Raw genomic sequence first — 17070 nt, forward strand, 5'->3', positions numbered from 1 at the left:
ACAAAAACGACTTAATTTTCATCTTTGCAGTGTTGTACAATTATACTCATATACATTAATAAACGTACATAGGAGAGAACAGTTACTGTACATTACAGGCTATTTATGCAATACAGTACATTTATGCTCTCATCTTACAACCAACAAAAACATTTTCTGTTGTTAAGACAGATCTCTGTTTCAAAGGACTGGCCCAGAAAATTGAAAACTTCAGATGGCATGCTTATTTCTTCTGGTATTGCGTTCTGCAACTTATATGAGTCTAGAGCAGTGGTTTTCAATCTTTTTCTATCAGGACACACCTGAGAGATGATGCTACATGCGTGACACACTGAACACATAACCATCATGGGACTTAATATAAGTCCCCCACTTCCTAACAATGGATGCAGAGCAGAGCTAAAACATTTCTATGCACAACTCACCATACAAAAAAGATATTCTGATTCTGGTGTCAGGGAATCAAATTTGCGGATGATACAAAATTATTCAGAGTAGTTAAATCACAAGCAGACTGTGATACATTACAGGAGGACCTTGCAAGACTGGAAGATTGGGCATCCAAATGGCAGATGAAATTTATTGTGGACAAGTACAAGGTTTTGCATATAGGGAAAAATAACCCTTGCTGTAGTTACACGATGTTAGGTTCCATATTAGGTGCTACAACCCAAGAAAGAGATCTAGGCATCATAGTGGATAATACTTTAAAATCGTCGGCTCAGTGTGCTGCAGCAGTCAAAAAAGCAAACAGAATGTTAGGAATTATTAGGAAGGGAATGGTTAATAGAACGGAAAATGTCATAATGCCTCTATATCGCTCCATGGTGAGACCGCACCTTGAATACTGTGTACAATTCTGGTCGCCGCATCTCAAAAATGGAGATGGAGAAGGTACAGAGAAGGGCAACCAAAATGATAAAGGGGATGGAACAGCTGCCCTATGAGGAAAGGCTAAAGAGGTTAGGGCTGTTCAGCTTGGAGAAGAGACGGCTGAGGGGGGATATGATAGAGGTATTTAAGATCATGAGAGGTCTTGAACGAGTAGATGTGTATCTGTTATTTACACTTTCGGATAATGGAAGGACTAGGGGGCAATCCATGAAGTTAGCAAGCAGCACATTTAAGACTAATCAGAGAAAGTTCTTTTTCACTCAATGCACAATAAAGCTCTGGAATTTGTTGCCAGAGGATGTGGTTAGTGCAGTTAGTGTAGCTGGGTTCAAAAAAAGTTTGGGTACTTTCTTGGAGGAGAAGTCCATTAACTGCTATTAATTAAGCTTACTTAGGGAATAGCCACTGCTATTAATTGCATCAGTAGCGTGGGATATTCTTGGTGTTTGGGTAATTGACAGGTTCTTGTGGCCTGGTTTCGCCTCTGTTGGAAATAGGATGCTGGGCTTGATGGACTCTTGGTCTGACCCAGCATGGCAATTTCTTATGTTCTTAGTAACAGCATCACAAACTCCCTCTACCATCAGGCGCACTGTAAAATAATACAAACAAACCCTACTCTGTACATGTCTATCAAACCTGCCATATCTCAGCAGCACTAATTCAAGAAATGAAACAGCAATAGCCCTACCCATGAAAATGCAGCAATTCACCACCAGTGCAATATAATATTGAGAAAATACAACAAATAAGGCTGATACAAAACCCTTCATGCTAGTAAAGTACCTCTTCTCAGTCACAGACATACAGAACCCAGACAGACCTGCCTTCACCTAATATAGAATAAAAGACCACAAATTACAAATGTGGAAACAAAACCTGGAATGGATACTCCAAGACCACTTTCTGCACGCAGTGCAAAACTGGAGACTAGAAACAAAAATATATTTCCTCCTTCGCTAAGCAAAATTCAAAGAGAGAAGAAATGCATATTCTCAAAACTGACATAGTATGGCCCTTCTACCCAGTCACTCCCCTCCATGCCCCCATCACCCCTCACTTCTCCCAACTACTCAATCATCCCTTCACATGCTCATATCCCTGTCCAACATCCCCGACACCCCCCACCCCACATCCTCTTCCCCATGCTCCCTTTCTGCCCTTCCCTCTCCCCTTCCCTATCCAGAATACCTCTGACCACCTCTTTCCTACCCCATACTGTTCAGCATCCCCCACTCCCCTCTCCTCCAACCCAGCCGCCCCACATCTCCATCTCTCCACATCCATCTCTCTTCCCTGCCTAACAGCCTCAACTCCTCCCTCCCTCGCCTTTCCCTACCCAGCAACCCCAACCTCCTTTCCCCCACCCCTGACTTCCTATCTTCCCATGCCTTCCTGCTCAGTACATTTCCCCCTCCTCTTGGCTCCCAGCCAGCAGAAAAGACTTGTCCTAACCAGATTCTCACTCCCTCTTTATCAGCAGCAGATGAGAGCAAGAAGTATGAGGAGAGAAAGATGAGGCAGCAGCAGCAGCAACGGATCTACAGAGCATGCAACTTTCTCCCTCATGCTCCCGCTTTCACATCCAGGCCCCCATGGGGTGAAGAGAGCATCAGCAGCCTCACAGCCAGGCCAGGCAAAGATCAAGTTGGTGTCCTGCTGGGCCCATATGAACAGGAGTTGGTGGTATCGTGCTTTGATCTGGGTGAAGGAGAAAGGAACCACCTCCCACTGGCCAGGAAGAGGAGAAGGAAGCAAGATCAGCTTCCTGTCACACCCAATAAAGGAGAAGTCAGCCAACCCCTGCCCAGACTGATGAGGAAAGTTCAGCCTTCTGCTGGCTCTGTGACACACCTCCCAGGACTTCACGACACACACCAGTGTGTCCTAATACGCCTGTTGGGAACCACTGGTCTAGAGGATATCTTTGCTTAAAAAAGAGCTTGCTTGGGTAGCTAAGCAATAACTCCAGGTGCTCACCTGCTAGGGACAGCCTGGGGTCATGGAGCAGTGCTCCGTCTTCCCCCTCCACAGTGCATTCAGATTAAAAAAAAAAAAAAAAAGAGTGCCTGAGAAGCAGTCAGCGGTAGGATTACTTTTTCTTTCCTCCTATTTTCTTTGGTGTTGCTGCTCTCTCTTCTTTCTGCCCCCTCCCTTTGCCTCTGCCTTAAGAACATAAGAACTTGCCAAACTGGCTCAGACCGAGGGTCCATCAAGCCCAGCATCCTGTTTCCAACAGTGGCCCATCCAGGTCACAAGTACCTGGCAGGATCCCAAACAGTAAATAGATCCCACGCTGCTGTCGTGCAATGGTGAGCAGTGGGCTATTTCTGCAGTCTGCCAGGTTAATAACTGTATATTGACTCCTCCTCCCAGAACTTGTCCAAATCTTTTTTTTTAAACCCAGCTACCCCAACTGCCTTAACCACATCCTTCAATTTCGCTGAGAAGCTCCGTATTTAAAGTTTAGCCATTAATGTTGATTATTTCTTCTTCGGTCTTTCCCTGTGGTTAAGCTGCTAGTGCTCTCTGATTGATTGCTGACATATTCTATGTTGTACCCCGCCTTGGGTAGGGTTTCTTATGCCAAAAGGCGAGTTATAAATCCAAATAATACGTAAACCTGGCCTCGCGTCCGGTTCTGACCCAGGGAGAAAAAAAATCAGTACGGTTTCCAAACGAAAGGAGACACCAGAAAGAGACGCTGCCCCGAGGAGCTTCTTCTCAAACACTGGCGCTCGACTTCATCAGCTCCGGCGCCCCCCCTTTCAGCTCGGCGCCAGGGTGCCAGCTACCTCCCCACTCCCTCTCTCTCTCCCCAGCACCCCCCCCCCCCCTAATAAGGCGGAAACGAGAATAAGCAAAGTTTGTGCGAGGAGTGCATGGAGGCTGCGGCTGTGTCCTGCCTCCCACCCCCTCCTCGGCCGGCCCCACGTGTCGGAGCTGCGGTGGGGCCCCACTGACAGGCGGCAGGCGGCCGCCTTAAAAGCCCAGCCCCCGGCTCCCTCCGCTTCATCCTCGTCCCGCGGGCCGTGCACAGCTTCGCCAGTCGCTCCCCCTCACCTGGCAAGGCGCTCGTGGTTTGGGTGGCAGGGGGTGGGGGAGTTTGGTTTCGCGCTCCGCTTGCAGATCGGGACGTCTTGCTGCTCGCCCCTCTTGGTTTCCGCGAAAGAGACAAGAGGCCGTCGGCCTTCCACCTTTCAGGTTCTTCCCAGCGCAGCTTTGGGGAGAGAGAGATGCAACGTGGACCGAGCGAGCCCAGCGCCTTTCCCTGATCGCCCCATGCGCTTTCCGGCGGGCGCCGCGTGAAGATCGCGCGCGGGAAGGGCCAAGCGAAGAGTGAGGCAGCCGGGTAAAGGAGCCGGAGCCCGAGCCCCTCGCTGGCCCGGGGGGGAGGGGGGCGAGGATGGGGGCACAGCGCCGGGCGGCGGCGCAGCACTGGCTCTTGCTGCTGGCGTGCGGCGCGGCGCTGGGAGTGGCGGCCGGGCAGCGGGCGGAAGGCGGCCGGCGCGGGGGCCTGCAGGAGCCCGAGGGGGCAGCCAGCCGAGTCCGGAGACGAGGGCAGCAGGACGCGCTCCGCGGGTAGGAGAGAGGACCCAGCCCTCCAGCTGCACGCACTCGCTCTCTTACTCAGTCCCTCATTCATTCATTCATTCATTCATTCATTCACTTAATCTTTCGGGGGAATTGTGCATCCCTTCACTCGCTCCTAATCCCCACTACATCATATTCTTACTCCTCTCTCCCCGCCACCTCCATCCCCAACTCCCACCTTCTCTTTACTTTTCTGTCGCCGCTCACGTGGCATTTTCGATCTAGGAGCCAGGCTTCCTGCTCAAGTTTTGAAATGGTTTTCAAATGGCACTGCTTGCTGCCAATGCCATAGCAAGTGTTCTCTGTTCTGTTGTACAGTGGGCGCTGTGGGAATTTGTCGTTTGGTAATGTTTTAAAATAAGTGGGACTCAATACAGTGCTGGATGCAAAGTATCAGCTATAGCAATTACTGCTGCATTTACATCATATATAAAAATCAAAATAAATACATAAATAAATCTTTGCAGCATTGCACAGTTACACTCTTAAGAGCCTGATTTTCAAAAGCATTTGAATGCTTAAAAATGGGTTTATATCTTAATGATTCCTTTCTATGTTCCAAAACTGTATCTGTGTAAGCGGGCTTTTGAAAATTGGTACAATATATGCCACGGAATTGTCCATAGGATATTCACATCTAAGTTCACTTTTACATTCTTAAATTATTTTTTAATATTGCTACGATAGTGTGTTACATTTACATGTGTAACTTCTTTTAAAAACTACTTCCTTATATATATATATATATATATATATATATATATATATATATATATATATATATATATATATTATTAGTAAACGTAATGTAGCAGAGAGCTGTTACAATAACTTACAGGCTATTTATGCTGCAGAAGATATTCAAGCTCTCACCTTAGGAAAAACCAAACCATTTTCTGTGGTCAGGACAGTTTTCTATTTCGGAGGACCGTCCCAGAAAATCGAAAATGTCAGATGGGATGCCTACGTGTTCTGCTATTGCATTCTGCAACTTATATTCTAGGGAAGGTCTTTGCTTAAAAAAGAGCTTGCTTTGATGGCTTTAGCAACAATTCCAGGTGCTCGCCAGCTAGGGACAGCACAGGGCCATGGAGCAGCAGCGCTCCTCCTTCCCTCCATAGTGCATTTTGATGAAAATGAATTTTAAAAAAAGAGTGCATGTAGAGGCAGGAGAAGCAGCCAAGGGTAGGGTTACTTTACTTTTCTCCTACCTTCCTTGGTGCTGCTGCTGCTGCTCTCTTTTCTGGTTTGTGCTCCCTCGCTTTGCCCCGGCCTTCTTTTGCCGTGTATTTAGGCATTACCATTGATTTATTGCTCGTTCAGTCCTTACCTGCTTCTTTTTTCCATTGTTAAGCCGCTACTGATCTCTGATTGCATGCTGCCATTCTAATATGTTGTACCCTGCCTTGGGTATACATTTCTTATTCGAAAATGTGGGTAACAAATCAAGCTAATAAAGAAACTGGAACCTGGCCCTGCGTCGAGTTCTGTCCCAGGAAAAAAATCGGGTCAGATTCCAAATCAAAGAAGAGGAGACTCCCCAAACGAACTCTGCCCCAAACAGCTTCCCTCGGCGCCAGCGTGCCATTTACTTCCCCATTCCCTCTCTCCCCCAACTCTCTGCTAATAAGCTGCAGTAAGTGAGGTTTGTGAAATGAGTGAATGAGGCTGTTGCAGTCCTACCTCCCTCCTCCTCGGCCAGCCCCTCGTGTCGGAGCTGCGGTGGGACCCCACTGACAGGCGGCAGGAGGCCGCCTTAAAAGCCCAGCCCCGGCTCCCTCCGCTTCATCCTTATCCCGTGGGGTTGTCCTTTACTTGCTCCCTTCACCTTGCAGTCTTTTTTTTTTTTTTTTTTTTTCATGCTCTACTTTCAAATCCAAGCTTTTTTTTTTTTTTGTTGGTCTTGGTTTCTATGAAAAACAGAGGACATCACCTTCAACCTTTAATGTTTTGAGTGCAACTCTGGACATATAGTGTGGACCGTGGCAGCTGACCACCTGTTTTTGATCTCCCCGTGGTGCCCTTGGATGCCAAGAAATGCCAAGCAAGGCAAGGCAGCCGGGAGATGATCCAGAAGGCCTCACTGCTGCCGCTGCCACCACAGCTGCTGGCTCGGGTGCAAGAATGGGTCCACAGCACTGGGAGGCAGTGCAGCTCTATGCCGGCATGCGGTGCCATGCTGGGAGCGGCCAGATAACAAGTGGAAGGCGGCTGATGCGTGGACCCTGGAGGAGCCTGACAGGGCATCCAGCAGAGTCCAGTGGAGGGGAGTAGCAGGAAAAAGCCCACTCCATGGGCAGTAGTACCACGAGCCCCAAAGCTGCACCCACTCACTTATGCATTCCCTCGCTTAATTACTCGATCACTCATTCATTTGCTTTTCCCTGCACTCACTCCTAATCTCATCCGTATATACTTACTTCCTGCTCCCTGCAACCTACACCCACAACTCCCACCTTCCTTACTTCTCAGTCTCTGCTCATGTGGCATTTTGATTCATAAGAACATAAGAACATGCCATACTGGGTCAGACCAAGGGTCCATGAAGCTCAGCATCCTGTTTCCAACAGTGGCCAATCCAGGCTACAAGTATCCAAAAATTAAGTAGATCCCATGATACTGATGCCAGTAATAGCCGTGGCTATTCCTCAAGTCAACCCAATCAATAGCAATCGATGGACTTCTCCTCCAAGAACCTATCCAAACCTTTTTTAAACCCAGCTACACTAACTGCACTAACCACATCCTCTGGCAACAAATTCCAGAAACCAGGTTTCCCTGTCTAGTTTTGAAACTATTTTAAATGATTCTGCTGACTGCATGCTGCAGCGAGAGGTCTGGTTTTTTTTTTTTTTTATATATAGTGTACACAGTGGGAATTTGTCATTTGGTAACTTTCTAAAGTAAACGTGAATCGATGCAGTGGGCTCAACGCAAATAAGGCTTCATTTTCATCATCTTTGCAACGTTATGCAGTTATATTCCTATAGGCAGATATTTGGTGCCCAGGATCAGCAGCCTACACTTTTACTTGGCTAAACAGTGGGCGGGGCAAGGGCATTCTGGGGAAGAGCCGAGTTAGCCGGATAAGCTAACCAGCTAACTCTGGTCATGCCGCAATGAACTTATCGGGCTAACTTTAGGATAGCTGGGTCGATTCAGTAGCATGCTTGCACTGCTGAATATACAGGCTAAGTCAGCCAGATAGGTTTATCTGGCTGACTAACAGGCTGATACAGTAAAGTCCGCAGGAGAGCGGGCAAATGCCTGCTCTCCTGGCGCGCGCACAGGCCACTCTCCAGGCAAAAGGCCACTCACCAGGCAAAAGGAGTCACTAGGGACACTAGCGCGTCCCTAGCGCCTCCTTTTGGACCGGAGCGGCGGCTGTCAGCAGGTTTGACAGCCAACGCTCAATTTTGCCGGCATCGGTTCTCGAGCCTGCTGACAGCCACGGGCTTGGAAACCGGACGCTGGCAAAATTGAGCATCCGGTTTTTGGCCCAACAGCCACCAGCCGACTTCAAAATTTTTTTTTTTTTTTCTTTTGGAAACTTTCGGGACCTCCGACTTAATATCGCCATGATATTAAGTCGGAGGGTGCACAGAAAAGCAGTTTTTATGGCTTTTCTGTGCACTTTCCCGGTGCCCGAAATGTGCGGCTTGGCTGCATATTTTGTTTTCTGAATCGTGCGGGAATACCTAATAGGGCCATCAACATGCATTTGCATGTTGCGGGCGCTATTAGGTTCGGGGGGTTGGATGCGCGTTTTCGGCCCCTTACTGAATAAGGGGTAACGCTAGCGCGTCGAAAACGCGCGTCCAATGGCGGGTTAACAGTGCGCTCCGATGGAGCGCACTGTACTGTATCAGCCTGTAATTGAGCTGCACAGCAGCTGAATGTGTGTGTGTGTGTGTTTGTGTGTGTGTGTGTGTGTGTGTGTGTATATATATATATATATATATATATATATATATATATTAGTAAACATACATAGGAGAAAACTGTTTCAGTAACATAAGACTATGCAGTAGAAGTTATCCACAATCTCACCTTATTGCAAGTCAAACCATTTTTTTTTTGTCAGGACAGTTCTCTATTTCAAAGGATTGTCCCAGAAAATTGAAAACTCATGGGATACCTACTTGTTCTGCTATTGCATTCTGGAACTTATATTCTAGGGGGCGGCTTTGCTTAAAAAAGAGCTTGCTTTGATGGCTAAACCAAAATTCCAGGCGCTCGCCTGCTGGAGACAGCACAGGACCATGGAGCAGCGCTCCCCCTTCCCTCCGTAAGAGGTAGTTTTAGAAGCAGTAACACGTGCAAATGTAACATACTTTCATAGCAGTTTTAAAATGTAAAGTGCACTTACACGTGAATATCCTATGGACAATTTAATGGCATACAATTTTCAAAAGCCCACTTATTTGGGTAAAGTGCATTTGCATGTGTAGAACCCAGTTATAAGCGTGTAAATACTTTTTAAAATCAGGCCTGTGGTGCATTCTGATTTTAAAAAAAAGGTGTGCATGTGGGGGGTAAGAGAAGCAGCCAAGCGTAGGGTTACTTTTTCTTTCCTCCTATCTTCCTTGGGGTTGCTGCTCTCTCTTCTTCATTGTGCTCCCTCCCTTTGCCTCGGCCTTGTACTGAGTGTCTCTTCTGTCTCTCATTCCCATATATCTCGTGCTGCTGCCCTCTACCCCCACAGCAGATGCTCTCTTTCCTCCCTTCTCCACATTGCTTTCACTTTTTCTCCACCTCACTGTTATCACTACTTCTTTTCTCTGCCCTTTCCCATACTAGGTTCCATTGCTTCCCTCCAAAACTGCTGTTACTGTTGTTGGCTGTTCCTTCAAATCCCCCATGCCCGGCAGCGTCAAGCTTTTGCCCCGTACACACAGTGCAATTGCTTTTTCCTTAGCCCAGGCCCCCGTCACCTGGTGCTCCTGTTTTTTGTCTGCACCTGCAGAAGGAAAGGAGTGATGTCAGAGAGGAGAGACAGAAGTAGGGCTGGTGTGGTTTCCCAAGGCATACCAGCTCTCCAGGAGGAAGGGAGGGTGTGTTGGGTGGGAAGGGAAGGATGAGAAGCGGAAGGGGTTTGTTTGTAAGGGGATGAGAAGCAGGAGCTATATGTATGCTTGGGAGGTAGAGGTGGGGCTTTGGGTGAGGGGCTGTCTGAGAGGCAGGGTTTGTGCACAGTAAGAGTTGTGGGTGGGTGTTCCTTTTTTTTTTCATTGAGATAAATTGCCACCTTACCTTCTTTTCTTCTTCAGTATAAGTTTCTCCATGCAAAAACAAAGTTTAAGCAGAACATGTACTGCATCTCAGTGTAGTGATTTCAGGGGTTAAGAGTTCACGCAGCTTCTTCCCACCTCCGTATAAAGCAAATAAGATGCTTTGGTTTCACGGAGGTTGAGTGTAAGCTTTGAAGCTTAAATGTTTTTGCTTGTCAGGGTGACCTAGTAGATATCTTCTAACTGAACATTTTGCTGCACTTAACGGCACTTGATTTATCCTCTATTGATATAAAAAATGTTACTGTGACTTTCCTTAGTATTGCCTGCTTACATGTTTGTTTGTTTTTTTGTGTGTTTATAACAGGCCAAATGTGTGCGGCTCTAGATTTCACTCATACTGTTGTCCTGGTTGGAAAACATTACCTGGTGGAAATCAGTGTATTGTTCGTAAGTATCTGACTTTAATTTGCTCACTCATAAATAAGAGGAATTGACTTTTTATAGTTGAACAGATTTAGTTTATTTTAGGAGGATACTCAAAGAAAAATCAAATATGAATGTATTTGCTTAATTGTTGATGCTGTTAGCAAATCCATAGTTTTGGAACATAGAAAGGAATCATTAAGATTAATTTTCAAGCAGACCTTACCAATTATACTCTTTTAATATTGTTTCCCTATATTTTTCCTGACTTTATTGTGTCACTTGGACAATTCCTTTGTCAAAAGATGGAGAGGAAGTGTTCTTTAGGACTAAACCCTGCAGTACTGCTCTTGCACCTTTAGGGGTCACCGTTGCAGTGCAGTCATCCTCTCTTCTCCAGTTGCCCAACTGAATCACCTCTATGGTTCACTCCAGCCCCATAGTTCCTGACAGCCAGGACTCGAATCTTGAATACAGGTTTCCTGCAACATAGCTGACAGTACTTGGCTTGAGCCATGGAAATGCCATAATTCATGGCATCAAATCAGACAGGCCCCATCCCTTTGCCTCTTACCTTTTTGACAATAAAATTGCTCAAGTTTTAAACTGTAGAATTTATTTACTGAGTTTGATTTCCAGTTTGCAGCTTTGAGAATTTATTTTCCAACCTAAAGAAACCACTGAATATATTCAAGAACCCAATGGTTTTGAAATAATCTTTGAATAATGTTTATCATGTTATTTGATATTTTCATTCAAATTGGATTGACATTCTTCCAAGGATTCCCTTCTACATGAATTATACAAAATCTGTAAATTATCCGGAAACATGAGAGTCTTTTATAAACACTCAAGCAAGCATTACTGTGAAATAAGAGAAAGACAAATGATTTACTAGTACATCTAGCTAGAATTGCACCTATTTGCATGATGACTTTTCACGTGCTCTGTCAGGTTGGCTATTGATTCAAGTTTGCAAAGGTAAAGTTTTTTTCTTCTGGTGTGAAAATACACATTCTAGGCCTATTCTTCACTTTCTTTCATGCCTTTTCTACCAAGGCACCCAAGGTGTTCTACAATAAAATGCAAGCAATAAAATATCAATAATAAAAGTCAATAATTGAAACAATGAATTGACAATCAAAACAAAATACAATATGCTAATCATAATTAAACAGCAGATAAGATCCTGAAACATAGACCCTCTTGCCCCTCTGTTCTGAGGCCAAGCAGGACACCTATTTCCAAAGCAGTAGCAATCCTATTATATTTAGCCATAGGACTATGGCAGAAAAAAAATAAAGCAAACAGACTCCTGAAGCTCTTGGCAGGGCTGTCAAAGTAACACCTCAAAAAAGCAAGTTTGCTTACCGTAAACGATGTTTCCGTAGATAGCAGGATGAATTAGCCATGCTATCATGGGGATCTGTCAATCAGGCCCGGGAGGCGGAGCTTGTCAAAGCAGAGAACAGAGCTTTGCTCTCTGCGGCTGCGCGTGTGTTCCCGCGCAGGAAAGTAACGGAATCTCCTCAGTCTGTGATTAAGCTGTATTGTAGTTGACTGCCAGGGAGGAGGGTGGGTCAGCATGGCTAATTCATCCTGCTATCTACGGAAACATCGTTTACGGTAAGCAAACTTGCTTTTTCCCGTCGATAGCAGGACTGAATTAGCCATGCTGTCATGGGAGTCCAAAGCTCCCGATCACGTCATTTATGGTATATATGGTTGGACGTGATCTTTGACAGTGTGGCAGTCACCGTGGACAGGAGGATAGAGATTGCAGTATTGCTTGCCCTATCTTCGCATCCGAGGCTGCTTGTTGGTCAAGGCAGTAATGAGATGTGAAGGTATGCAGTGATGACCATGTAGCTGCCTTGCAATGTCTATGGGTTGCACATTCTTCAGGTGTGCTAAGGATGTTGCTACTGCTCTGACTTGGTGAGCTTTAGGAGTAGACTGTAAATGTAAATTCTGTTTGTCATAGCAGAATTTGATGCACTGCGTTATCCAACTGGAGATGGTGCGTTTAGCCACTGGTAGTCCAGGTGCCTTTGGGTCAAGGGAGACAAAGAGTTGAGAAACACGGGAGTTCGAGTTCGTTCTTTCTTTGTAGTGTGTTAAAGCTCTTTTACAATCTAGTGTGTGCAGTAGTTTTTCCCTATCATTCGAATGAGGTTTAGGGAAAAATATTGGTAATTCCATTGTCTGAGATGGAATGGGGTAACTACTTTCAGTAGGAAGGACGGGTGAGTTTGTAGAACTACCTTTTGTTGATGAAATTGCAAGTATGGAGGATAATGGACCAAAGCTTGTAACTCACTAACTCATCGTACTGATGTTACTGCAACCAGGAATACCACCTTCCAAGTGAGGTATTTCATGTGTGCTGAGTCCATGGGTTCAAATGGGGAAAGCATGAGCTGTTCCAGAACTTTGTTGAGGTTCCATGGAACTGGAGGTTTGGATACCGGAGGACGAATGTGTGATAAACCCTTTATGAAACGAGTCAGTAATGGGTGATTGGATATAAGAATGTCATTGATTGGTCTATGATAAGCGCCTATGGCGCTGAGGTGAACTCTGATGGATGATGTTGCTAGACCAGCGACATATAGTGTATGAAGATAATCAATGAGCAACTCCAGTGAGCAGTCCAATGGTGATACATCGTTGGAATTGCACCAGGCAGAGTAGCGTTTCCATTTATAGTTATAATTTTTCCTGGTTGAGAGTTTCCTTGACTGTAACAAAATGAATTGTGTTGAAGTGGAAACTCCTTGTTCTGTCAGAAGGAGCCTCTCAATCTCCAAACTGTGAAGTGTAGAGATGAATGTAGCGGGTGTAGTAGTGTTCCTTGATCTTGGCTGAGAAGATCTTGACGATTCGACAATAGAATTGGATCCTTGATGGATAGTCGAAGTAGGAAACTGTACCATGGCTGCCTCGGCCAGGCCGGGGTTATGAGTATCAGTTGAGCTTTGTCCACTATACACTTCTTTTTTTTTTTTATTTAATAGTTTATTAAGATTTTAAACATTTATTACAATGTATCAAATCAAAGTTTATTATGTCCGCTATACACTTCTGAATTGTTCTTGTTATGAGAGGTATGGGAGGAAAAGCATACAGAAGGCCTGTCGTCCACGGAATGAGGAAGGCGTCTTGGGCGATCCTGCATTGACTTGGTCGTATCGAGCAAAAGTTGGAAACTTGTGCATTGATCTCTGTTGCAAAGAGATCTATGGAAGGTGTCCCCCATTGTAGAAATATGTCCTGGACTACTTCTGTATTGAGTGTCCATTCGTGGGGATGAAAAATGCGGCTTAGTCTGTCCGCTCTTGTGTTTGCAACTCCTGGTAGGTAAGTTGCTTGTAGATGTATGCAATTTTTGTGAGCATGTTCGAAGATTGTCAGGGTCTCTTTGCAGAGGGACCATGAATCGGACCTTCCTTGTTTGTTGATGTAAAACATTGCTACCTGATTGTCTGTGTAGATCATGACCCTGCGTCTCTTCAGGTGGTCTTGGAAGACTCGCAATGCGTTGCGAATCGCTCTGAGTTCCAATAGATTTATTTGTAGATTTTGTTCTGAGGGTGTCCATAACCCTTGGGTTTCATAAATCTCGAGGTGAGCATTCTATCCCTTGCGAGACGCATCTGTGGTTAGGACTGCATTGTGGGATGGGGGGATGAACAACGCTCCTTTGGAAAGGGTGGAGTCCAGGAGCCACCATGTTATATCTTTTTTCATTTCTGCGGTCATTGATACCTTTTGCGTCAATGGTTGTGAATGCTGTTTCCATTGGCGCTTTAGACCCCATTGTAGGCGTCTCATGTGTAACCTGGTGTTGGGAACCGTGAAGTTCGCCGCTGCCATGTGGCCCCCAAATTACCAAGACTTGTCTTGCCGATGGTCTCTGAATATGTTTCAAGGTGTGTAGAAGTTGATGAAAATGTGATATTCTGTCGATTGGGAGGTATGCTCTGTTGTACGTAGTATCCAGGCATGCGCCTATGAACTGCAACTGTTGTGTTGGTTGTAGGTGTGATTTCTGAAAGTTCATCACTAACCCTAGTTCTTGCAAACAGTGTATCACCCGATGGAGGTGATCCAGTAAGCTGTTTGGAGTTGAGGCTTTATGAGCCAATCGTCCAGATATGGAAAAATGGTTATACCTTGTTTCCTGAGATGAGCCACCACCACTGTCATGCATTTGGTGAATACCCTGGGTGCAGCAGATAGTCCAAAGGGAAGAACTTTGTACTGGTAGTGTTGATGCCTGTAGCGAAAGCACAGGTAACGCCACGAGGATGGATGGATTGGAATGTGCGTGTAAGCATCCTTCAGATCGATGGAGCACATCCAATCGTTGGTTTGAATGAGAGGAAGAATTGACTTCAACGATACCATCTTGAATTTCTCCTCGATGAGAAATTTGTTCAACTCCCTTAGGTCTAGTATTGGGCGAAGGCCCCCCGACTTCTTGGGTATGAGGAAGTACGGGAAATAAAATGCTGCTAATTTGGAGTGTGGGTGGATTTGTCGAATTGCTTGTTTGCGAAGTAAAGCAATTTCCTCCTCCAGTTGTGGATGGGAATTGTAAATCTTGAGTGTGGAAAGATGAGGCAATATGGGTTTTTTACAAATTGGAGTTGGTAGCCTTGACATACTATCTCCAGAACCCATTGATCCGATGTTATTCTTTCCCAAGCTTTCAGGCAAGCACAAATTCTGCCTGGAGGAGCTTGATGTGGTGGCGGTGGCTGAGTAACTAAAAAGATGACGTCGCTTTTGCTGCAGTAGTCAGCTGTTGTGCCTGCTGCCTCTGGTTACGTGGTTTACCTCTTGTTTGATTTGAGGTATTGTTTAGTGGAGCAGGACGCTGGTAGGCAGGGTATGACTGCGTACAAAAAGATTGATAAGATCTATAGGATCTTCTGGCATATGGTTGTCTACGAGTAGATCCCACCTACCGACGTGTAGTCGAGTAAATAGGATTCAATGCTAGCAATTGTACTGCTAGAGCTTCATCTTTAATTTATTTACTGCGTTCTGAAATTTCTCTCCGAACAGGTTATCTCCTGTACATGGGAGGTTTGATAGTTTCCCGTGCAAGTCTTCACGTATCGAACTTGAACGTAACCATGCTAGTCTGCGGGCTGCAATGGCTGTTGCAGATGCCCTGGATGATGTTTCATGTGCTTCGTAGATTGACCTCAAGAGGTGTCAAGCACATTCCTCCATGTCATGAAGAGACTGAGGTATCTGTTCCGCCATTGAGGAATAATTACCTTTCATAGCTTACATGCACTCATAGAGGTACTGCCCCATGTAGAACTGATGTTGCATAATTCGTGCAGTTAACATCGAGTTATGGTAAATTTTTCTGCCAAACTCGTTTAAATATTTGTTGTCTTTCCCCGGTGGGGAAAGTGGTATGGAACTTTGTTTTCTTGAACTTTGCATTGCCGACTCTACTACAATTGATGCGTGAGGCAGTTGTAGTAGAGAGTATAGTGACGTTTTCTTCATACGAAATTTATGTTTGTTTTCCTGGAAACGGCTGCTATTGTGTAAGGGGCCTTCAGGATTTTGTAAGACTGAATGCAGGATATCTTGTGGTGGAAGAGAAGTTGGTTCCACCTGAGTATAAAAAAAAAAAATCTTTAGAAGACCGAGTTTTTCTGTCCTAGGGTCTGTTTCTTTTTGGACCTCTAGATGTAGAATGGTACCCATTTTTTCTAGGAATTTTGGGTATGTTAGGTCTTCAGGAGGGGAATACGGCTCCTGTATGTTGTCCTGCAGATCTGAGAGACATCCCACTGATGATGATGGGGATGTTTGTATTGAAAGAGAATCTAAAGATGTCTCAAGGATATGAGTTGGCGAGGCTGGTTGGTTTAACATGGGAGATGTCGGTTCTGCAGACTGTGCTTTGTGTTTCGTAGCATCGTCATGAGCAATATTAGTCATTTGGAATGATGATTGAAGCATCTCGTAAAACCCTTCTAAAGATTGAGACAGTTGAAAAAATGCTTCTCGTGTATGAGAGGGCATTACCATACGACTGTCTTGTTGTTGTTTGATACTTGTTTGAGGTGAAGTTGTAGGAACTTCCTTATCTTTTATCATCTATTGACTGAAGTATTCCTTAAATCTTCCGAATCTGAAGAGGTGTTAGAGGAAAATATTTGTACTATTTCTCTTTTGAGCAGGTAGTGGTTTTACGAGATGGTTTAGAAGTCGAATGACTTATCTCCCATGTAGCACTCCTCTTTGGTAATTTAATACGGTGGGAGTGTCTTGAATACTTGTGATAGTCATCAGAAGATGTATCAGTATCCGTGGTTTCAGTGTCTAGAGCAGAGCTGTGTGAAGGGTATCGTTTCCGCTTCAAGCTCGCTGTTAATTTTCTGATTGAATAATCATGGTTTTCACGCGCAGGTTTTGAACTATGCGCTGAGTTAGATTTATGCGCGGATATATGCTTACGCGCAGATGTAGAGTTATGCGCGGGTATGCGTGACAGTCGACTTATGCGCACTTGTATATCTGTGCGCGGAAGTATATTTATGCGCATTTGTAGGTTTATGCGCATATATTTTTGATGTGGCGCGCACATGGGTTTTCAGCGCCGATGTGTTTGGCGCCGTGCGCACAAGTTGCTTGTAATTCGGCGCCGTATGCGCAGGTTTCTCCGGCGCCGTACGCACAGGTTTCTCCGGCGCCGTGCGCGTAACCTTTCCGCGCGGTGGTTTCTTCTGCGCCATGCGCGCCGGAAGCTGTGTGCGCGCAGACTCTGTCCTCTGCGCCGGTATGTTAGTCTGCGCAGATGGCGCCATAGGCGCAGAAGTCTTCGGCGCCGAGGGTTCCTCCTCCGATGAGGTATGTTGCGGCTCTATAGGCACTGGGGATTTATAAGAAC

General features: G+C 45.4%; 1 protein-coding gene across 1 annotated transcript in view; it reads left to right on the top strand.

Annotated features, from left to right (window-relative positions):
- The first annotated feature begins 3806 nt into the window (after positions 1–3806).
- Positions 3807–17070, top strand: part of FBN2 (fibrillin 2) — a 596571-nt gene continuing 583307 nt past the window's right edge. The window contains exons 1-2 of the mRNA XM_029619106.1: positions 3807–4476; positions 10087–10169. Coding sequence (XP_029474966.1) covers positions 4301–4476; positions 10087–10169 — 259 coding nt within the window. The 5' untranslated portion in view covers positions 3807–4300. The remainder of the gene's footprint in view (positions 4477–10086; positions 10170–17070) is intronic.

The sequence above is a fragment of the Rhinatrema bivittatum genome, chromosome 1 (assembly GCF_901001135.1).
Source record: "Rhinatrema bivittatum chromosome 1, aRhiBiv1.1, whole genome shotgun sequence".
NCBI lineage: Eukaryota > Metazoa > Chordata > Amphibia > Gymnophiona > Rhinatrematidae > Rhinatrema > Rhinatrema bivittatum.